This window comes from Megalops cyprinoides, chromosome 2, assembly GCF_013368585.1.
Source record: "Megalops cyprinoides isolate fMegCyp1 chromosome 2, fMegCyp1.pri, whole genome shotgun sequence".
In the NCBI taxonomy this organism is placed as follows: Eukaryota; Metazoa; Chordata; class Actinopteri; order Elopiformes; family Megalopidae; genus Megalops; species Megalops cyprinoides.
Window position 1 is genome coordinate 16,511,766 of NC_050584.1, and position 22,802 is coordinate 16,534,567.

Sequence of the window (22,802 nt, forward strand, 5' to 3'; positions counted from 1 at the left end):
AAGAAATGGTTGGGGAAGAGTGTAAAAACAGAAGCATTACCGTGGACACAATTATTGGCATTTTGTAGAATTCAAATCAGATTGAAAAGAAGTAGGCTGTCATTGCAGTGAAATTAAACTCACCTGTGACTTGAATTAACCAGTGAACGATGGCTTTAATGCTTAACAAGGCCATTCATTCCCTGTTCCTTTTTCACAATGGTGAAGACAAGAGAGCTGTCTGAGAGCATCAGAAATGCTATTATCACCAAACACAAGAATTCTAATGGGTACAAGGCTGTCTCCAAAGACCTTGGCATCCCTGTTCCAACAGTTTGCGTTGTTATTAAGAAGTTTGCTGCTCATGGAACTATCAAGAACCTCCCAGGAAGAGGTTGAAAGAGGAAAATTGATCAGAGAAGTCTTCAGAAGTTAGTGCGTACTGTGGAAAAAACACTATTTAAAACATCCACAGAGCTTAAGGCTTACCTGGAGCAATCTGGAGTGACGATTTCAACCCGTACCATACACTACCCACTAAACCGAGAACAGCTTTGTGGGCGAAGGCCTTGGAGGACCCCACTGCTGAAAGAAAAAAACCATCATAAAAACCCAAGACTGATCTACCTAGACAAACCACGATCCTTCTGGGAAAATGTTCTATGGACAGCTGAAACCAAAGTAGAGCTCTTTGACAGTGCAGACCAGTGATTTGTTCATAGGCAGCGGAATGAAGCTTACAAGGAAAAGAACACCCTACTTACAGTTAAAATTCTAGCTGGAAAAATTCTAGCTAACGTTAGCTATGAGGAAACAGTGATTTAACAGAACTGTATCTGTATGTTAAATATAGATATAACTTGTTGTTTTATAGTTATTTTTAGTTGTATTTGTTGTAGTATTTGTCCAGGCATAATGTGAATGCATGATTGAGTCATCCACTTTGAAAGTAAGCTAGGCTTTTCCACAGGTTGTCTGGCTGGTTAGCTACTCTGACTCAAGCAGACAGATTTCTCTTAAAGCTGGAGGGATATCCTCTTTATATCCAGAACAGTAAGAAGGAACCGCATTGACACCCCTGAAAAGAGGGCTACTTAAAGCGCTTCTGTTGCCTTTCCAGTGACGCATCTCGCAATGTTTCTCCTCTCCCCCCACTTTCAATTTCGCAGCAGACGGACAACAAAGGCTGGAACGGACAAAAGGCCGCTTTTCCTGAAGCAACAAGCAACAGTAAGTATCCCTCCTCTCCTGTTGATGTTCTGTCAGGTGGCGCATTGTGCGTGAAGCCCACCCGTTTAATCTGTCTGACTGGTAAATGGGGGACTGGCTGTCAGCTCAGCTGCCCGCCCGCGAAATCTGCCCCATTCAGGGGGACTTACGCGGAGCGCACTGGCACGTCAGCGCCATCCCGGGGGGTTTTGGGCTCTAAATAACGCCGTTCCCTCGCCTCCCAGTGCCTGGCTGCCGCCTGTCACTCAGGATTAGGGGACGGTCAGGGGAGAGCTGGGGACGTGGAGTTTCCCATGTATGCGGGATGTGCGCTGATTGTAATGAACCACGTTAAAGAAAAAAAAAAAAAAAAGCCTCCATTACTGATGGAGATCACCATGATTAAAAATGACTTTGATCCATTTAGCCCCAGTATAGTTTCACGATGTTTACCAGGAGAGAAAATCTTCGCTCCTTGAAGGTCCATACCATGTCCAGAAAGATTAATCCAATGAGAATGGTGGTGGGGAAAGCTCGGTAAATATCACTTTGACAAAGGCATGACTAATAGCAATATTTTTTTTTTCGTAACCTTAAGTATGCAATGAGTCAGTTTTTTGGTTGGCAGTATTTAATCCTGTGTCCCCAGCTTTGACAGTTTTCATTTTATCCAAGAATAGAATCAGTTAAACACCCTTGACACAGTGCTGCAATGAAACTCTAGGAGCTGACTCTGTGAAAACAGACATGATTCGTAACAATTGGACATTTTTGTTTGTCATTTTCATGTAGTAAACTCTGATGCAATCCTTGGCTTATTTTTCGCCTATTCCTGACATACTGTGGAAATGATCTTCGTCTCAGCCTTGGCGTCATTTCCCAGTAGGGTAATGACAGATATCAGGATAATTAAAATGTGTAAAGTGATAGCGATTATGATGGATGTGCTGTTTTGGGAATGCACGCAACACGCTGGACAGTTGTAGAGATGCGCCTCGGTTGTCAAACCCTTTTAACCTACTGAGGGAACGAGACATCCTTTTTTGGCATTGATTCTTCTTTTACTGGCTTCCTCCACTTCCTGGAAAAGCGTCATTTCGAGCCATAGTTTATCTCACTCTCAGTCGGAGTCCAAATATCTGCTCATTAGCTCTCTCAGCTCCCCAAACCAGAAAATGAATGCTTGCTGCTAAAATAAAACAAAAGAAACAAGGATGTTTTCTGCATATCTAATGCTCCCATTTCACCAGAACAGCTAGTGTAGGAGAACAAACAAGTATTGACACGATCCCCGGTTTAGCATAGAACCAGGTGAATGGTGCTGTCAATCTTAGCGGAATTCCTGATTCCACGACCTGCATGTCATTAGTCTGCGCATTTCCTGCCCGCCAGCTTTCCCTGTTTCTTTTTTGCTGGGAAGTCGGCAGTGAGCGCTGTTGAACAGCGTCGCTACCTTGAGAATGCAGTGTGGAGGAAAATGGCTGACTGCGTTTGACCCTCGGAAAAAAAAAAGGAGGAAGTCGCTCGGTAAACAACTGTAACGGTGAACGTGACAAGTATTATCAAAGGGAGAAATAGTAGAGCCTTCATGATCCGTCAGAGAAGGCTGCATGAGTTCCTTGTGGTGTAAGGGTATATAGGCACTCTGTTGTCTGCTGAATAGAGCAAGACATTGCTTCAGAGGCTATCCATCAATTCCTGGCTACTTTATACCAAATTCTGCTTTTAAATCCAAGATCAAGGTAAAAGCATATAGTTACAATGCACCTTTTAGTAAATACCCACAGTACTACAGTGTATGCAGAAAGAACCATGAGACATCTACTTGGATTACATTGTTCACCCATTACTTATCGGGACCATAATAGGTCGGTGAGGGAGACCTGTTAGATTCTAATAATACGTTATGTCCTGGAAAGGCATCATGTTTTGTAATACGTGTTCGTCCTGGTTGGGATTCAGTTATGATGGAGCATGCAGAAGTGATTATGGCTCTGTCGCCAAAAAACATTCTCTTCTCTGCCCCTCAGAGCATTGCAGCAGGGTTTTGTCAGTTTGGTTGCCACATTTCATTTCCTTATATGTTTTTTTGGTATCTTAACGTCTTGCTTCATAGTTTTGATTTACAGTTTAGAGTTTAATCGTTATCTGTTTCAAATCAAGCACAGGGCCATGATCTGGCCCTCCTCCCGAATGCTGTTCCAGGGAGAAGCCCATTACTTTGGGTGGGACACTAAAAACAGTGGAAAGTGCAGAGAGAAGCATGGGATCGTATCTGTTATTTTGAGTATGTTGCACTGCACAATTGATTTCATGTTATAATCTCTTTTGTCATTTGGACTGAATTGATAAAATGAAACTCCAGACATCTACTACGATCTACTGTTATAGTATTATCCAGGTGTTTGAGAGTGTCTGGAGATTTACTGGTGTTGTTTTTTTTTTTTTTATAAGTTGTGCTCTTTTCATATTCTCTATATTGTAGGATGTAGGTTGATAATGCAGTACTTCATGTACAACCCTGAAGAAAAGTATGCCACTTGAGTTTCCCAGTGAAGGCTCGTCTGTTTTAAGTGGATCATGCTGTATGTGTCAGACTCCATCCAAAATTGAGAAAAACAAATCTTGTGCTGTAGAAAAGGAGACTTTTCTAAAAATTTGATTCTGTGTGTTCTGATTTAAGATAAATATATGGAAATATTCCCCCAGTAATGTGGAGCTGGTGATGTGCTGGTAATGTGATTGATTGAGAGAGCAAGCATTGTGAATGGCTCATAGTTCTTTTTGTGAAATTTTGGAAATGGTTAATTCAGTGAACTCAGACGTGGTTCAGTGGGAGGACTGTGATCTCAGGTAGAACTGAGAACAGAGTACCGCTGCTTTCTTGGACTCCTCTGTGTAGCAAACACAAACAGGAAGTGAGGAGTTTTTCTAACCTTTATGGTATTGTCCAGCTGTTCTGCTAATGACAGCTGTTTTTCCCCAGTCTCCAGTGGCCGTGTCTGGGGTTTCAGGCTGCATGTGTTTCCATCACTAATACCAAATGAGTTCAGAAGTATTAAAGTCCTAAAGAAAACTACTTTAAAAGCCTTTTCTTGTTTTTTTTTTTGTTGTTCTGAAGGTTTTGTGCAGTATTCCTGTGAATTGTCTGTTTCCTGTTGTCAAAATTTGTGAGATGTTTTTTTCCCCTTTTCCTGTGTTCAATTTATCCTAAAGGCAATACTGTTGATTTCCAGCAATGACTCAATGTGACTGTGCTCTGTAATCTCCCAGTGTAAAATAGTATCCTGCTTATTGTCTTGGTTTATCAGAAAATACAGAAAACTTGTCACACTGGGTAAGGGCTTATTAAGTTGTAATATCAAGTATATCTGGATATAGAAATCTGGCAGCCAGGTCTGTCGTCTGTTTGGTGAGGTAATTGAAGGGATATCCTCGCATTCATCTCCATACACTGCCTTTCTGGAGGACCTAGTTTCATACAGCAGTTAGATATCTTTAAAATGCAACAGCTCTTAAGCCTGTAAACATGATCACCAAACTGTGGGGCCCAGTTTGAGCTGTAGAGCAGCTGCTGGATAGGGGCTGGTTGCCAGAGCGAGTGAAATGGTCCCTCGCTGGTGTTGCGATTGTGTCTCGCACCGGGAGCCAGAAGGAGACCGGGCGCACAGAGGAGCCGTGGCGGGGATGTGTAAATCATTTCGCTGGGTAACGACGTGAGCAGTAACGGGGCCCCCCTCTCTCCCTCTGTCTCTCTCTCTCGGCTTCCGCCCCCCCTCCCCCAGCTCAGAAGGGAATACTCCATCTGTCCCCTGACGTCTACCAGGAGATGGAGGCCAGCAGGAACAAGGCCGGCCCGGGAGCCCCGGCGAACTACCTGACTGCCAAAGACATCTGCCAGGCCCCCGGCCACTACTACAGCAGCACCAGCAACACTGCGGCCATCGCCAGGGAGCTGCTGCTCAACGGAACCTCCCCGACAGCAGAAGCCATGGGCCTGAAGGGGAAAGCACCTGCCCTGCTCTGCTCCTCTGTGCAGCCGTCCCAGCAGCTGGACTACTTGGCCCGCATTCAAGGCTTTCAGGTATGGAAAAAATGAAGCCGTTCAGCAGAACTCCCCAGCACTACCAGGAGTCGCTCAGGCGAGTTTCACAACACGGCGCTAACGCTTCGCCTTCCCCCCTTTTCGCGGAGGCTCAAGAGCGTGGGCGCGCGCGTGCGGGCGCGCGGCTCCTGCATTTACGTCACCAATTTAAATATCATTAGGGATGTGTCACTCTAAAGAGTGGTTATACATTACTGTCGCTCTCATATCACGCCGTTTTTAATGGAGCGCTATCGCCTGTATCAGCCGCCTCGGATGCACGGCCTTTGTGTGGGTGTGCAGGCTGGCATGTGCACCGGTGCACACGTGTCTGTGAGCGCGAGCACACCGCTGAAAAAACAATAGAAGAAACTGCGGATGATTGGAAACCTGCGCCGCATACCTCACCCCCTTACCAGCCTATTAATTTAGCGGCAGATGCTTTTTATAATCTACAGTAAAACATTTTATCTTAACCTGCTGAGGTTTCCTTTGAAACTCTTTTGTTATTGCTTTGAGCCTTCCTGTTCTCTGAAACCTGATGAAGCAAAGTGGAACAGCCAAACGTAAACATGGAGAACATGAGGTTTGAGTTAAAAAAACAGCTGCAGTGGATGACATAGCAAGACCTGAACCTCCACGGAATCACTCACAATCAGGGTTATTTCTTACAGTCCTGATATATGCTTGATTAAGGGCTGTTAATATAGGCTTCTGCCAGTTTATTGTGCTATTCTGCACATATGTCACGACACATGAAACCCAACTTTGTCTCTAAAATTCAGAGAATAATTGATTTATTGTTGTGACCCTAAAAAGGTTTTGAAGTTCTTGTCACATTCAAGACAAGGTGATTGACAAGGGGGAGCCTCATGGTCTTGTGATGGATCAGTGAAACCCTCTCTGTATCGAAACACTACCATCTGTTAACGAGCTCTCAGCCAGCAAAAGCAGGCCTGGCCTAAACATTTGTAGTACATCATAGTTTGTAACACTCAATCATGCTTTATGGGAAGATGTCCCATTGTAGAACATTAATATAGCATGCTCTATGTGGGCACTCAAGAGTACCAGGAAAAAAAACTCTGTACATAATCCAGACTTACCTATTTTTCCCTTTTTAGAAACACTTCACAGCATTAAATGATTTTATTCCCAGTTTTGGAAGGTGTTATTGCACTGATGCACAGCAAATGTCACTCTGGATCAAAAAGCGCTTTTCGTCCGGCAAGCTGTTTGTTTCTGCTGCATTGGTTTTCTCATTTCGTTAATGGTGACTATGGGTATGCAGGAGGACGGCAGAGCTGTTTAGGGACCTGAGGTAACCCGCTGAAGGTGAAATTGAGCAACGCTTCGAATACACAAAGGCATGTGTGCCGCTTGTGTGGTGGGTTGCATGTGTCGCTTCTGAAGTAGAAACGGGCTGAATAAGAATTATTGCTCTGTTTGATCGGTTTTCACCGACATCCGGCATTTCACATGCTGAATAGGAAGAGTGTTTAGTTTTCCAAGGACATGATTTGGAGAAGGGCTGTTGAATACCAGGAAAGAGAGACAGACAGAGGGGCCTTTGAATACAATTCTAAATGGAAGGACACCACATTTCGCCAAGCAGCCGTTCATTTGCGTAAGCCGCAGTTGCGCCAGAGTGAAAGACTGGGTGGGAATAAAACCTCTCTTCAAAAAATAATTTCACCTTTTTTCCTGCCTTTTTACCTGTATCTTTCAATATATTTATTAGCCTTAAATTCTTCCAGGAATCAGGAATATCTAGACTAAAATAGGTTTTTCTCCTTACATGGACAGAAAAGGAGAGAGAATCGTCAGCACCCAAGGAGACATTTTCTGTTATATCTTCAGTACACAGTGAGGCTGTAGGGGAACCCACAAAAATGCCACTGCTAGTTTATCTTGGCTGTTTGCTGCACAGATATACAGTGTGCATGTGCAATGTGGGGGTGCACTGGCATTGTGCAAAAGCCAACCCCCACCCCCGAGTCCAGCCCTGGATTTGTGGTTCCGCACTCTCCTAGAAACGAGGCGGAATTATACAACAAAAATGAGTTTGTTTAGAAATACACCATACAAAGGAAGGGAGTGTTTATGAATTAAAATGTTTTATGATTTGCCTGTAAATCCATGGAAGACGAGTTCCCAACATTTACACTGAATCCGTCTTGGGCCGGTTTTGTTTTTGCAGAGTTCTCAGCTGGTCGGGACAAGTGCTTTCCGTTAATAAAGACACCTGTCCACAGAGTTTTGGCCGGAGGCCTGGTGCTCCAGCGGGCATCAGTACGTGGGATTAAGGAAAATGAGTGCTGGAGGGAAAAGGGTGTGGGTCGGCAGTGTGTTTCCAGTTAGTTTTACTGTACGGTGCTGACGCAGTCCACCTCGGGGGAGGGGGGATGAGTCGGGCAGGAATAATGGAAGAGGTAGGATAATGTACAACATATGCGCTCTGTCAGGGCCGTGGGATGGCAGTGATACCGTAAGCACAGAGCACAGACTGCTCCGCCCAGCGGCATGCTGGGAGCCTGAAGCGGCAGGCCTCGCATCCGAACGGAGTGCTGACGAAACAGCCAGCTGGAGGTCAGGAGTCATGCCAAACCAGGAGGAGAGGAGGGGGGTGGGGCAGACCAAGGAGTCTCTGTGAGAGCTCCGAACGGTGGGTCAGGTGCAGATCCTGAGGGCCCTTTGAGGGGCACTTTGTGTTACTCACCAGGCAGCACTGATGTCAGAGTTAGAGACTCAGCACACAGTTCATTCACAGTGGCATTTGTTGTGGTCTCTTTAAACCTAATGGTTTTTTAAACTGAAGAAGAGAGGCATTGATGAAATGTTGGTGCCTCTCCTGATGGTCTGTGCTTTATCTCTGCAGTCTTTCTACTACATTTACTTTGTGTTTAGCAGCTGCCAATACAGTCTCTGAATGAGAAGTTAACTGTGCCTCCTTTGCCAATAATCTGTCAAGGTATAAAAAAATATCTATTTTTGTTTTTCACCTTACTGTAGTATAGATTTTTTTTCACAAATCCTCTGGAAAACAATTTTTATATGACTGAGTGCATTTTCTTTGAAGGTGATTGTTTTCTTGTGTGGAAAGGAAAGAATGGAGCAGCATCCGCAGTGCCAGTCGATACGTAGCCGAGCGGGGAGCGGTCACGTGTGACTCCCCGTGTTGTGTAACCTATTGATCTGGACGCAGTTCATTACACGTCCGCATGCCAGCGCTTCTGCCATCAGGTCATTAATCAACTTCCTCTCTCGCAGGCTGGATATTACTTTGGTGTACCCCGTAGAAAGATATAGCCCCCCCTCCCGCCCCCAGCCCGCCATTCCACCCAGACAACCTAGAAAGTCCAATTAATTTTCGTTTAGCCACTTCAATGAGCTGCCATTTGATAGCTCTGATTTCCTCTGACGTTATCTGTCGCCTCGCTCGGTAACCAGGCTACGGGAGCTGGGCCCCGCCCCGGCAGCTTCCATCTGCGCCTTTTCATCTCCTCCGCCGCCTCCTTTGTGATGGCGGTAACTGGACACGCTTAATGTGATAGAAAAGCATCGATTGATGATTACCTTCATGCAGAAAATATGAACGGATGGGAGCTGGGCTACAGGTCTTTATTGTGACATTCAGCTGGGAGTCAGCGGTGCCGGTCTGAGCTACAGCGATACCATGCGGTTTCAGCAGCAGATCAATGATGTCAGGCTCCATTCCTGGAGGGGCTGAGAATGTGCTTGGCCTCTCTGCTGCTGCTTCTGTGTGGTCTTGTTGGTCTTGCAGTTTAATTTGTTTTGTATATTTCACCCTATAAAGGTCTCCTAAATAGCTCTTTTTCAAAATACTAGGCTAAATTGATAATAAAGTTTTCCCTTTTAAAACATTTAAAAAAATGTAAATAAACTATCCTAATATAGTTTAAGCATAGACGGTGGAAGAAAAACTCTTGGAATTGAGCTGTTCTACTTGTGTTCCTGTTGTTAGGAGATGGTGGAAAAAGAATCGAGTAAGTCAAGGTAAGTTTGGGTAGAATTTTGAAATCATTTGTGGCTCATACAACAGTGTTCTTTTAACATATAATGGGCTAACATGTTTCATGTCCATCCACTGTCATCTTTATAGGCATCTCAGGTTGTTCTGTGGGAATGTTTACTGTAACCCAGTGTTGGCTGGACATATCAAACATTGGAAGGTCAGTTGTCTTGGTGTTTGTCGGGTCCCACTGTCCCGCTGAACAGTTTCATCTGAGTTCAGTTTCGAATTAATAGGCTACACCTTGAACAGTGCTTGGTTAAAGCTCAAATGAGATGTCTGTTCAGTGATTGTACTGAGGTAAAACAGGGCCCAGTTTTCACAGAACATCCCTGGTGTCCCTTTAAACTTTCATAGTGGGAGGCCTGCAGGTACATTTGAATGGGAGGACAACATGCCCGTGAATGTCCAGAAAGGCTTAAAGTCAAGGCTCTTTCATTCTCCTGGAATATTAAGCAACAGTTTATAGTCAGAAAAGTAGCACAGAGTTATTTCAAGGTCAAAACAAGATGAGCCAGTAAGTCTGTTTAAAGTCAGATTTATAAAGCCAAACATGCCACTGATAGGTATGTCATTTTGCCTTCACAGTTGTAACAACACATGGAGAACATCAATCAAACTTTATCTACCATACCAATCTCCTAAATCCATGTGTGATAACATAAGAAAGAAAATTCCATGGCGCACTGTCGGTTTTGCAAGGGCAGCAGTGTAGTTTCATATTATATTAATAAACTTTTGGCTGCCGTGATGGAAACCACACATTAATGCAATAAAAGCTTGAATAGGCTGATAATTACTCATAATTGATCTGTTAGAAATTGTGTTTTAGTCAGTCTTTTCTGCTCTCTTTTTTCTCTGTGTTTGTGTTCTCCGTGCTTCGACTGTGGAGCCCACCTCGCAGCGCTGTGATCCAAAAGTGCTGGCAGCGTATCCCTCGCGTTCTGGCTACGTTACAGCACGGCTTACTCCAGACTTTCTTCACGCACGCTGTATCAACATCAAAACCGTCTTCCGTCAGATGTTCCGAGAATAGGGCTGTTTGTTTGCGTGGTTTCCGTCCTCTCGCCCTTCTCCTGTTCCACTCCCACTGTTTACATGGGGATTTACATTAGAGAATACATTTCTCAAGCGGTAATCCCTCGACTTTTGACATTCGCTTCATTTTGATGGTGCCCGGCTGCGGGATGTCTTGTCGGTGAATTAAACCCCAGAGCTTACGTTGCACTGGCCCTCAGCACTGTAGCCAGGCTGACTAGCTGTGATGCTGATGCTGCACCATCAACACTCATTGACAAGATGCTGACTTCATGTCAGTTACTACAACTACTACTGCCACCACTACCCGTGCTGTTAATACTACTACTGCTGCTCCAAAAGTGCTGTTGCTGCTACTACTGCTACTTTTGCTACTGCTACTACTACGATTACTACTAATAATAATAATAACACTGCTACTACTACAACAATAATAATAATAATTGCATTTTGGTATTATGAAAGTGCTATTTAAGTGAAAAGTAACAAAATTAATATAAATAGGAACCACAGTGGTTCTTACTCCTTCCTCGTCCCTGTCCAGCATATTGGTAACTATGCGCAGAAGGGAAAACAAGATGACAGAATAAGGTTATTGACAGCTGTTTTGGGGTTATCCTTGAGAGGGGTAATACGTATTGTCACGGTTATTAACATGCTGTTGAAAGGAACTAAAATAGTTCTTCAACGCTTTCAAGATTTAAGTGAGAACACGTTAGCTGGGTAGGAATTGCATACATAGCCGCACTAGAACATTGTCTAAATATAATTGTGTGCTGGGGGAAACTGTATCTGACTTGCTCAGGGTCCTTTATGAATCATACTAAACCGCGACTATAATTGATACCCGGCAATGAATCATCAAGGTCAATCAAAATCTGAAATTCTGCAGTAATTTTTATAATGAATGAAGACATAATTAACTGTTATAAATCAGTTATATTAAGAATATGGTATAATTGCCCTTGCAGTTACAATTATGGGTGTGAATCCAAGAAAACTAATGACATGTTGCATAGTTATTATGTGTAATTGATTCCATCTGTGATACAGAGTTGGTGAAGTCCTGCACTGTGTCCAGCATATTCTATTACCGAATAGGTTTAAACTGTCCTTTGAAGGTACAGTCATCGTCAAAGCTTTCCTTTTAAAGGTATGATATCACAAAAGGTGGATCTGTGAGGAGCGCTGCATGCACAGGGAACCAGCTTATTCGTCTGAATGAGACAGACACCAACAAAACATAAACTGTTTATCCTGTTGTCCGTTTCCTACATAGAAAACATGGGTCCTTTCCATCTGTTTGGGATACTTAGCCACACAGCTGTTGCCGTATTTTGGAAGGTTGTCGGATTCCTACGCGGTGAGCCCCACACTTTTGTAAAAGCCGTTCACACATCCATGTCCAGGTTCGTGCAAAGCAGATGTAAAATTGTCTTCAAAAAACACTTTATCCTGGCTTGTCTCAGCAAATCAGTGTACTGCATTCCTTGATTACTGCACATGAGCAATTACATTCTGTTGATAGTTTCAGATCTGTTTTCTTTTGGTCGGCTATTCGGTGATGATCTTTAATTTCCTACATGTGCTGCACAGCACTGCAGCTAGGCCCTGGCTTTTGTCATTATTTGCTATGCTCTGCTGTCTCACGTCAGCGTTGGCAATATGACGGATAGCTTTCTTTTCGTTTCTTTGGTCTCGTGTCTCAAACGCACTTTCAGGTTCCATTCTTGCAGTCCCACAAATGAAGACATGAGCACATAAAGAAAAACCTATTTGGCAGGAAATTGGAATCAGGAGACCTTGAAGAAGAGCTTAGGGTTAGTGGTGGGGGTCAGAGGTTGCTCAAGGTTAGCGAACCGAATCATTCAAGCCCCATGGATGATCCTCACTTCCTTGTCATTCACGCGAGAAGAGACAAGGTAGTCACTTACATTGCCAAATTTGAAATCATTTGATGCTTGCAGAGGCGCTTGAGCTAAAATAAATGAGTTCAGCAAATGTTGTTCTGTCATCCAGAAAGATGAAAACATTCCTGGAATTTTTTGCTGCTGTTGCACAAAGTTGCTTAGAACTGCAGTGTTAACAACAGTTATTTAGTAATGATTGGCATGACATCTTGCACCAGTTCTGAATTTAAAAATAGTCATGTGTAGTAAAAAAAAAAAAACAGTCGTGGACTTGGCACAAAATACATTACACACACACGCTTATGCACACACACACACACACACACACACGTACATACACACCGGTGTATCATGTAAATGTAATGATTAAAAAGACTGTCTCAGAATTTCTTACGAATGAGACATATGCAGTCTGCAGCGGTTACATCATTCATTCTCTGCCTTGTGTAACTGCCTTGTGTAACTGCCTTATTATTCTGCAGTTCACCATTGATTGATATTCTGTGCCATACAAATCCTCCATTCCCATGATAGACCCTGCAAACTGGGAAGGTCCATTCCTGTTGGCTGGCAGCTGTTTACTCTGACACTTAGTGGTTAGGAAAAAAGGCTTTACCCACCGCTGGGGCGTCAGACAGAGCGATTAATGAACCAGAGGCCCGGTAATCAAGCATATGTTTTCTTGACACTATGATTGCGCAATACATCACGCAGCCGTGTATGTGCCTTTATCCTTCCTTAATGACCTAGCAAGCAGTCCTTTCACATTGCAGGCGATTTCCATGCTCCTCCTGTGGCCTGCTGGCAGGAGGGGGCCAGTGGAGCCGTCTGATAACCAGCCCCCCAGCTGACATCGGTAAAATACGACGGCCCGCGATCCCACGCAGATCAAGGAGCTGCCGCTTCTCTGGACACGGCCGAGAGCTCCGCTCCTCCCCGGAGAATCCATGTTATTGCACTCAGACACTTTTTTTTCTTCCTTTCTTTTTTTTTCCTTCTTGACTCCATAACCAAACATCAACTGGTGCGGTTAATGCTTTACCCTCCCCGGCCCTCGGAAATGCAACTGACAGTGATCCTTCATTTCCTGTAGCTACGGGTCCATTCAGGCTGACTGCAAAATAAAGTCGTAGCAATTTAAAGGGAAGTGATTTAAGGCACTATTTTTGTACAAGGTTTTTTATGTATTGGCATGGCTGGATAGAATGGATAGCCTCCATAATTATGCTTTCACTAAATTCATCCCTCATTATTTTATAATGCCTTTTTTTGACCACAAGTTTGAGTCTCCGTGTGTAAAAGCATTGCCCATATGGTTAACTTAAGACTCTGTAATTTTGTACATTTTGAACATGTATTGATTTTGTTTGTCAGGTCATTAATATATTTTAAGAATTTAATTTCCAAGGTGTGTTGATCTCTTATATCTTGAATTAACGGCCTGCAGTTTATCCTTCAGACAACAAAGTGAACAGACCTGTGGCCGTTCAACAGGTGTCTGTTTCATTTATATGATTGCATAATTTGGAAGGGTGTTCTTGGCTCTGTGGGGGCACTAGAATTAGCAGCAAGGTCAGCAGGTTTAGACTCCTCTCAACACTGTGCTGTATTTTGTGTGCTGTTGCTGTGTCTGAAGCTTTATTACCAGGTTTACATCTGTCTGGCAGCCCCCGGCCCCTGCTGCTTCTTTAAATATGAACATAATTCACTGGACCGTCATTCCTCTCCTGTCCTTTCTGGAAGCCGTCAGTCACAGATCATATACATCCGTTGCAATGACCCGTCAGCCCACTGTGATTGACTGACGATCTCTCAGATTGCACCTACTGATTTTTTTTCAATAATCCATTTTCTTCAAAATGTTTAATTTTTTCCCCACAAAACTCACAGTTAGCTACTAGGACTTTACTTTTTTTCCCCCACTGAAATTTTGCACCACAGATGTGAAACTTAGGGGGCCAAAAATTTCTTTTGCAGCTTACCAGCCAAAACAGTCAGTTTTGTAAGAATCTCTGGTTAAGATTATTTTGCTTATAAAAGGGATGTGGTCATACAGTAGAACATCTCCAGCTTGGTAACTCCGCATGTAGTGTATGAAACAGTTTCCACGCGAGTGCCTGATGTGACTGAATTTCTGAATTAATGTGCGAGAACAATGCCTTGACATCACAGCGTTCTGAAACTGTACTCTGTCGTCCGTGGAGACCCCTGGGCATACTCACACAGGGCGTTTGTGTTGTTTTTGAATGGAGCTGAGCAAGGAGACGTGGCTCCAGCTGTCCCAGCGATAAGTGTGGCACACAGACAGCACAGAACTGTTCCAGATATTAGGACATGATACCCCCCTCAGGAATTTCACCCTACAAAAGACCTCCTTCAATTGTTAAAAAAAAAAAAGTATTTACATCTCCCTCACTCTGTCCTCACAGAATGCACCAAGGTTTTAATGAGAGCCCAGCTATTGGACAACGAAAACGGATAGACTCCTTGAAGCTGTTTGATCAAGTGGATCCACAAATGACAAATGTGTTTTCATTTGAGGACAACACCAGCAACTGCTGTGTTTTGGTCATTAGAGCATTTACCTTCTTCAGACAGCTGTGCTGATAACCAAAAAATTAGTGTGTTACTCTGTTTACGTCGACTCTGACTGCTGTTTTTGACCTGCCTTCTAGTACGGCAACAGTGTGTTTTATTTCATGAATAAATTAGACTTGGCAATATTCTCTCACATACAGGTGCAGTATAATGACCGGCAAAGTGGCAAAGATTTCATCACCTACCTGACTCTGTCACCTGTGCAGATGACCTTCCATGGCATTGGGAACTCCATTGAGGCTAGCCATGACCAGGTACAGTTCCCTTTCCAACACTGGTATGCCATGGGGGCTTTGTGCTTGGGGTACTTGGGGCTTTTGAATGCAACATTTATCTGAACTAACTTCTTTAATACAATTATTATAATTGCAAGTGGGTCTTAATTAGCTTAATTCAAAGAAGAAAAAAACACATTGCTGCCGTTGCAGTACAATGACTCCTGTTTGAACACCATGCTGTTAGCTTAAATTTTGAGGTGTTTCAGCTGCTTGAATTAAAAGGCTTATTTGAAATGCAGGGTGGAACAGTGTATAACTACATTAAACCTGTTAATTTTGTACAGCTGTTTTCCCCTGAATCAATCCCTATTATCTTGTTGTTAATAATATTTCACACAATGGGTCAAGACGTTTGCTTTGCTTTGGCAATCATAATTGTCCTCATTATCAAAATTCCTCTGTTACTTATGACAGTGTATTATCGTCAGTTTAAATTTAAGTCAGTCACTACCTTTCAGATGAAGATGTCAGAATGTGTTTTGCCATGTTCCCTCATGTTGGGTACTGATAAAGATCTGTTGGTAGCGTGTGTCCCACCCAGACTGATTTTTTTTTTCTTATACTTAAATTAATTATGGCCAAATATCCTTCGGATCTCCACTTTTTCATCCAGGCATTTATTCAGGAGGTGCCTCATTGTGTGGCGTCAACCAAGCAGAAAACACGTTGCTTACGTTATCTAATCTAAACATAGGAAGATCTTTTGTTCTAGCCTTCAGAGCTCCCCCTCTAATAAAGCTTGTTCTATAACCAGTAATAGGGTTTTCTGTTGTGAGGACAGTGCTGCGAAATGAAAATGAAGGCAATATAGGCCACAGCCTTGTTGTTGCCAAGATCAGTGGTGCATGACCGACTGTTAGGATTCTTTCTTCTCAGAATTCCTCAGTACAGTGCCGATGGGCTCACAAAAGAAAGCGAACAATGACAGGAGAGTGTTTCTGCCCTTTCCGACGTCGACGCGCAGAGTTTGCACAAGTGCATCTGAAGATCTAAATTTTAATGAAAAGTGAAAATGCACGCCCGCCTCCTCTTGGGGCGCCAAGGGAAAAGGCGCCGGGGCTTCCAGGGTAATTTGATTTTGCGATTTAACCGTATCTGAACTGGTCTGAGTTAAATAACCGACAGCGTGAGCAGCCCGGGACCCTCGCTCTTTTCCACCGCATAAAGGGGTTCAGTTAGACTAACCTGGGAGCAGCGCACCTAAAACAAAGTTCGAAGTGTTTGCACGTGGTCTTTTCCACATGTCGAATAAAACGCTGCAGCACTGGCAGTATAGCTTATCTCTAATTAGACATTGTAAATGTGCTGATCAGCATTCTGATAAATGTTTCCTGGAGCTTGTGAAGAGGCCTGTGATCAACCAGAGAGGCTACTGTCACTGTTAGCAACCTACCACGGGAAGCCTTCTGGCCCTTATTTAACGTCACTTGAAGACTTAATTGAATTATAAGGTAGGATGGCTGTGTGGCGTATTCTTTCAGCTCGTAGTCGGGAAGATGCGAGGTGGTACCTGAAGCAGACGGGGTCCATTATCCGTGGGAAACGCCAAGCTCCTGTGCTTTGCTGGCCGGACCCTGATCCATCATGTCCTGCAGTGACATGTACAGGAGGGGCTCCTCACGTCCCGCCTGTCTCCCAGAGCGTCTGTCAGCGCAGCGCACACACGATCTGCCTTTTCTCACTGTTAGCGGGGACCCCGGCCCGGCGGCGCGCGCCACACCTGACACGATCTGCAGCCCACCGCCGACATTCCCGGCGGAGTCGGCCGCGCTGGATACACAGCCCCGGGCCCCCGTCGACCTCATGTCAGCTCCTCGGAGCCATCTGCCAAACACATGTGATTTTTTTTTTTTTTTTAAGCGCCTGTTACACAAACTTTTCTCTGGTGCACCTTCTGAAAGCAAAGCGACCATGTCTTGGGAGTGTGGTCGTTTCGGCTCAAGGTTGCAGGATGTTTACCCAGCAGCCTTCGCCTCTCTTGTCTGAAAGATCTGATATAACGCTGAGATGCAGAAACCTCTCAGTGCAAGATGTCAGCACATCTTACTGGCAGGGAACGCTGACTGGAGAGGAATTGCATTCACTTGTTGCACATGTACAAGAATGAATGGAGTGAAGCAAATCATACAGGTTTTTTGAGTATCAGTAATTTTTGTCTTTCTGTTGTACACACCAACAGTTTCCTATTTAAGTGAATTTGTATGGAATATGTTATTTGTACTAATTTTTTTATCAATATCAATGAAATCCATAGAAATCAATTGTCTGGGAGGAACAAATTTGGTTCCTTCAAGCTTAAATCACATGTCATGTCAAAAGCACAGTAGCCCCTGTGCAAAGCAAAAAGGAAGTACTTCACTCAAGGAAAGGAAATCATGCACTGGGAGTTATGTGCAGACATTTCCTGCCAACAGACGTGAAGCCCAGAAGGCATGTTTCCTTTTGGGTCTGCCTCAGGTTTTCAAAGACGGGAGAGCACATCCTTCCATTTCAGCTCATGTGCGTACATGAACATGCCCACTAAAAAGTCAGCCACAGGCCACAGCGGACGTGGAACTGCAGCACCAGCAGGCCAGCATGTGAGGCATCATCTTTCCCACGTGGCGTCTTTCAGATGGAGGGTGACAAGTGAATGTGGCCACTGATGACCTCTGTGCTACATTTTGTGCTCAGCTGGCCAGATCGTTCCCATCATGCTTTGCTGGTTCTCAGCGGTTCTCAGGTGGCTGCAGCAAGGCACCAATGACTTGGAAAGGCCTTTTTAAATAGTATACAAAATCATTTACTTTGATACTGAGCTCCTTGTTATGGTTGATCACTGAAAACATTATTCTGTAGTGCACAGAGGTTTATATTCCACTTCCTTAATACACATTGTCCAATCAAATCCAATATTCATTTATTGTAGAAAAAGTGTTTGGTAATATCTGTTCATCCTCTGCCGAGTGATATTTTCCTGATTAAACTGGTAACATTAATGACAAAATCAAAAAATGAATTTGTGTTTGGAAACTGTAAAATCTTGTTTTGAATTATGTCCAGAACCCCATAAGACAAAGGTGTAGATAATGAAAGCAAAAATTGACAATGAAAATGAATACCCGTTAAAATTTATAAACCATAATCCATCTAATTCTAATGCATATTATCTTTGAGAGAAAGATACTATTGGCGCATACCATAGTGATTTTATCTTGAAGAATGGAGGTCCTCTGAAAGGGCTTAGCAGACCCAACATGGAAATACTACATGCTGTTTTCATCTGTGGAAGTTCACATGATCAGCCATCTATACAGAGTGCGTGACTCAGTCTGTGGTCTGAGTCCAGAGTTATGTGCTACTTTCGTAAGCGGGGATAGGCAAGACTCAAGATCTTCAGACTCTCTTTTCCTTCCCATGTTCTGGTGCTTTTTAATCAGTGAAACTGTGTCAGAGGGATACTCCTGCAGAAAACTGTAATTAAATTTTAACTTGATGTTGTGTTACAGTGGGGCTCGCAGTACCGAGGAGGCCTTCGGGTATCACTTCAAAATACACACTTTCATAAATAAAATCACGCAAGCGCTCCCTGAGAGCCAAAATATCGCTTGCTTGGGGATAATTAATTGGATGCCTGACCTTGCCTTCCTCCGTGGTAGTTTACTACCAGCTGGGGGTGGGGGCATGTTTTTTAGTGCTTGCACATTCCTGATGTCGGAAGAGGAGCCGCTCATTATGACAAGCGGGGCGAAATTGATTGTGCTGATGATGGAGACACCTGTTGAGAGAATGGGCAGCTATTGGCAGGACTGATTCATGACGGAGTGACTGCTGGGTTTATCTTCAGAAGATCCCCGCCGGGCCACCTACAGGCCCCAGGCTGTTTGAAGTCTCCTCTGGAGCAGATTTGAAGACGCTGGTACAGCAGGCCTTCCCTGTCGGGGGTCTCGGCGTTACTCAATCGGCAGCTGTTGAAACCTTCACATTGTGTCATGGAACGCTTGCATAACATCCCTGTCGCCTCTGACAGCACCTGTAGCAAATCCATTTATGTAAAAACAGATATTTTCCTTCAGTTTAATCTCCTTTGTGAAAGGGTCTTATTTTTTCAGGGGATTTCAATCAAATTCCAGTGCATTAATGGAGACAGATGATGTGTAATTGTTTTCCATTTTTTTTTCCTGATAGCACAATGAGGTTTGGAACAAGCAAATCCCGAAGAGTTGACAAGGTCTCTCAAGCAACATCACCTCCATAAACTCAGTATTTATCTAGCTTTAATGTCAGCTAAATTGATTTAATGTGTTTCCTTTCATTTGACTCATTACTCTGTTTCATCTTGAAGTAACTGATAGACAGTATTGCCTGAAAGTTGGAGACATATTTCTGTTATTAGCATTATATGGTTCCTAAACAAAAGCTTGTCTGCAAAAATGTGATATCACAGTGATTTTCACTTTCTGTCCGTACCAGACTCTCATAAAGCAAGCGATTTATAGGTTTGTGGGTTGGCCCCTAAGGCTGCTGTTGGATTTGTATTTTTGTAAGGTAGAAATTATTAAGCAGTATAACAGAAATCTAGCCAAGCTCGATGGTTGTCGGTGTGAAAAACACCATTAACAATAATGGAATGCAACTTTTTTGGTATAATTTAATAGATTTTTTAAAATGAAGTGAACATTGCTAATTGGGTAGCAGACATTGTTAGCTGGGCATTCAGCATCAAGCTCCACACAGATTTGCACACCATTATGGAAGGAGTTTTGGGTTATCATTTTTGATTCATTTCAGAAAATTCAAATCATTGGCGCTGACTCAAAATGGCGGGGGGAGGCAAAGTGCATTGCAGTTAGATTGAATCTGGGCCAGCATGTCCACCAGCAAAGCACGGGCCAAAACATTGTGGCCCGTTTTCCTTTGGAGTTGTGTTCAAGCCCGTTTCTTCAGTGGGTTTTCTGCTGATACCCAAGACTCATTAAAGACATAAACCCTGGCGCTCAAAGCCCAGCCCATCACCTCACACATGCAAATGCGTAGAGCTGTGCCATGATTTGGGCCAACGGCCGCAGCCAACAAGAGGCTCATTATTGCTGGTAGAGCTTTCTTTCCTTCAGGAAACCAGTGGAGCATTTAGAAATATGGCTAGAAAAATGAAAAATGTAAATAACTCATTACAGAAACGCAGTGAAAGACAGAATTATATAACTATTGCCTCATTTGCTGTTCATCTGAAATTTGCTGTCTACTTAAAACTTGCTTAACTCATTGTGATGGGCAGCGATGTTGTGTGGTGTGTTGTTGTATCGTTAGCAAACCTTTACTGTTGCGGACAATAAGTGAGGCCAAAGAAAGTGAGTGAATGAAAATAGCAATAGCGTCTTAAAGACACAGTTACACCAACACAGAAATTAATCTCTAGATTAAATTAACACTTTTTTGCCTGAAATTAATAAATTATCCTCCTCTCTGTGTGCTCCACCACAAAGGACAGAGTTTAAATGTTAATTTCAGTAGGGTTTGTTTTTTTTTTTTTTTTACCTTTTCATTTACATATTAATGAAGTCCCCCCTTGGGAGAATTATTCAGACATGCCTGGGCAACTTTTTGTAAAATGCTGGTGTTTTTGCTAGTTTTGTGTTCCATTATTACCATGGAAAAGCCATTGTAATTGCAGTAAGTGTTTTTTTCCCATATATAATATGCGATAATACATGTCTGTGGTGATTTCCCCCCATCTCACCTCTTATGTTTAACTCTGGACTGTTTCATATCTTATGTTTATTCGTGAAGCACTTAATGACAGCAATGATCAGTCCCTACAGTGGCCATGTAGGCTTTTACTTTTTAACCATTTTGTCTCCCCCGGTGGAATGCATGCTCCCTGGGTCCTCCTGGGGCTCATGTAGAAATGTGTGTGTGTGTGTGTGTGTTGGAGGGGGGTGTAGTTTCAGCAGGAGGCACAGGGTTGCACAGCACCCATTTGTCAAGTGGACTGCACTGCAGCGAGATCACATTAGCCCGTCTTTGAACAGCGTTCAAATGCTCCACGAGGCCCTCCTGACTGTCATTCGCACTAACAGCCGGCCCTTCATGGGAAAACAAAGCGATGCCACAACCTTATCACTCACTTGGCCTGTCAGTCATCTGTTTTCCTTAGGAAATGACTTTCAAGTCGGGAGATTAGAATGTGGGGAAATTAAAATGAAGTGCCGGGGGAGCGGGGTTGGATGTGTGGGTGGGAGCTTTGGGGAAGGGGGGCGGGGGGCGGGGTGCAGAGGGGGCCTACTCATCAGATTCTCGGGCCTGTTTCAGATTGGCCAGGCTCAGCCGAAGGAAGTGATTGTCAGCAGAACAATATAAACATGAACTTGCATATTCGGGAACTTGTTGATAGTTTAAGTGGCCTCTTGAAATGAAAACAGTTGATAATAGAAGAACGTTAGCAACTTATCTGCCGTCTGTTTGGGACTAGCCTGACACAAGGTTAACTGCCCTCTTTGAATCTGTCAGTGCTTTCCACTCAGTCTTCCTTCAGGTGTTGGGACTGCTTTCCAAACACACCTACAGTCCTTTCACAGGAGTCCCATTGCCAAGCCATGCACATTTCACTAGCTTCTGAAATATTTACCATAATGCAAGCAGTAAATGATTGTCTGGGTGTAACATTGTCTGGATTTACATAATGTTTCAGTCCAGTTGTATGTATTACCATTTAAATGGATTTTGCTGAATCTGAAAATGTGTGTGGCCCTGATTCCCTGGTGATCCCACAGTAGCTGAATCGGAAAGTCATATTTGCTTCTGGGGCCGTGTATGCTGTGTGATTGAAAGTGATTGCAGACAAAACTGTCATCTTGCCCCGGAGGTAAGCATAGGAGATTGTTTGTTTTTTCTTGCTGATTCCCATCAATGAAGGTGAAGGAAAATTACATTAACATCTACAGAGATCAATGGTTAGTGGAAGAGCAAGATGTGTGGATGTGGACATGGTAAGTTGTTTTCCATAATAACTGCCTCGGAAGACATAATAGCTATTGTCGCGGCAACTGAGCATCAGTCATACTCTTTGCGACTTCGATCATATCAAAGAAAAAAATCTTATTTATAAGGAACCATGCAAAAAGATGGTAAATCAGTTCACAGGACAAGGCAAAGTGTATTGAATACGGGTATGTTTGCTCTGGACCGTGTCTAAAGAGTTTTACAGGCTTTACAGGCTTTTCACATGCCTCATTAGCTTTTAGTGGGTGCCAGTTGTAACATGACACTCTGAAGATTTTTAACATTGAGCTGCATTTTGGAGCTTTCATTTCAAAGATTGTAGTGTCATATATATTAATATGTGAAAATGTAAAACCAAAACAGGCACATCCAATACTGTCTGTCTTAACCAATGTCTGAAACTCTGCCCTCTTTCTTACAAGATTTTAAGTCCTTTTTTCTTAGCATAGTAGTTAACCAATTTACAATCTGTGTGTAATTCACACATTTCCAGGCGTAACAAAGCAGTGTTTGTTTTCTGCATGCCAGTGCATACCTCCGAATCACTGTGTGACTTGCATTATGTCACCCCGGTGCGAACAGGGCTCGGTGTTTCGTCTGTGCCCATTAATTAGAGGGATTAAAAGCAGCGTGTGAATTTCCTGGTCCTTGCAGAGCCGCTGGAATTTACGCGACGTAGCCCTGCAAGGTGT

The 22,802-nt window shown here is 43.5% G+C and overlaps 1 protein-coding gene across 1 annotated transcript in view; it reads left to right on the top strand.

Annotated features, from left to right (window-relative positions):
- The window catches only part of stau2 (staufen double-stranded RNA binding protein 2), an 83,199-nt gene that overhangs the window by 39,434 nt on the left and 20,963 nt on the right, over positions 1-22,802 (top strand). The window contains exons 11-13 of the mRNA XM_036517437.1: positions 1,149-1,209; positions 4,974-5,272; positions 14,992-15,105. Coding sequence (XP_036373330.1) covers positions 1,149-1,209; positions 4,974-5,272; positions 14,992-15,105 — 474 coding nt within the window. The remainder of the gene's footprint in view (positions 1-1,148; positions 1,210-4,973; positions 5,273-14,991; positions 15,106-22,802) is intronic.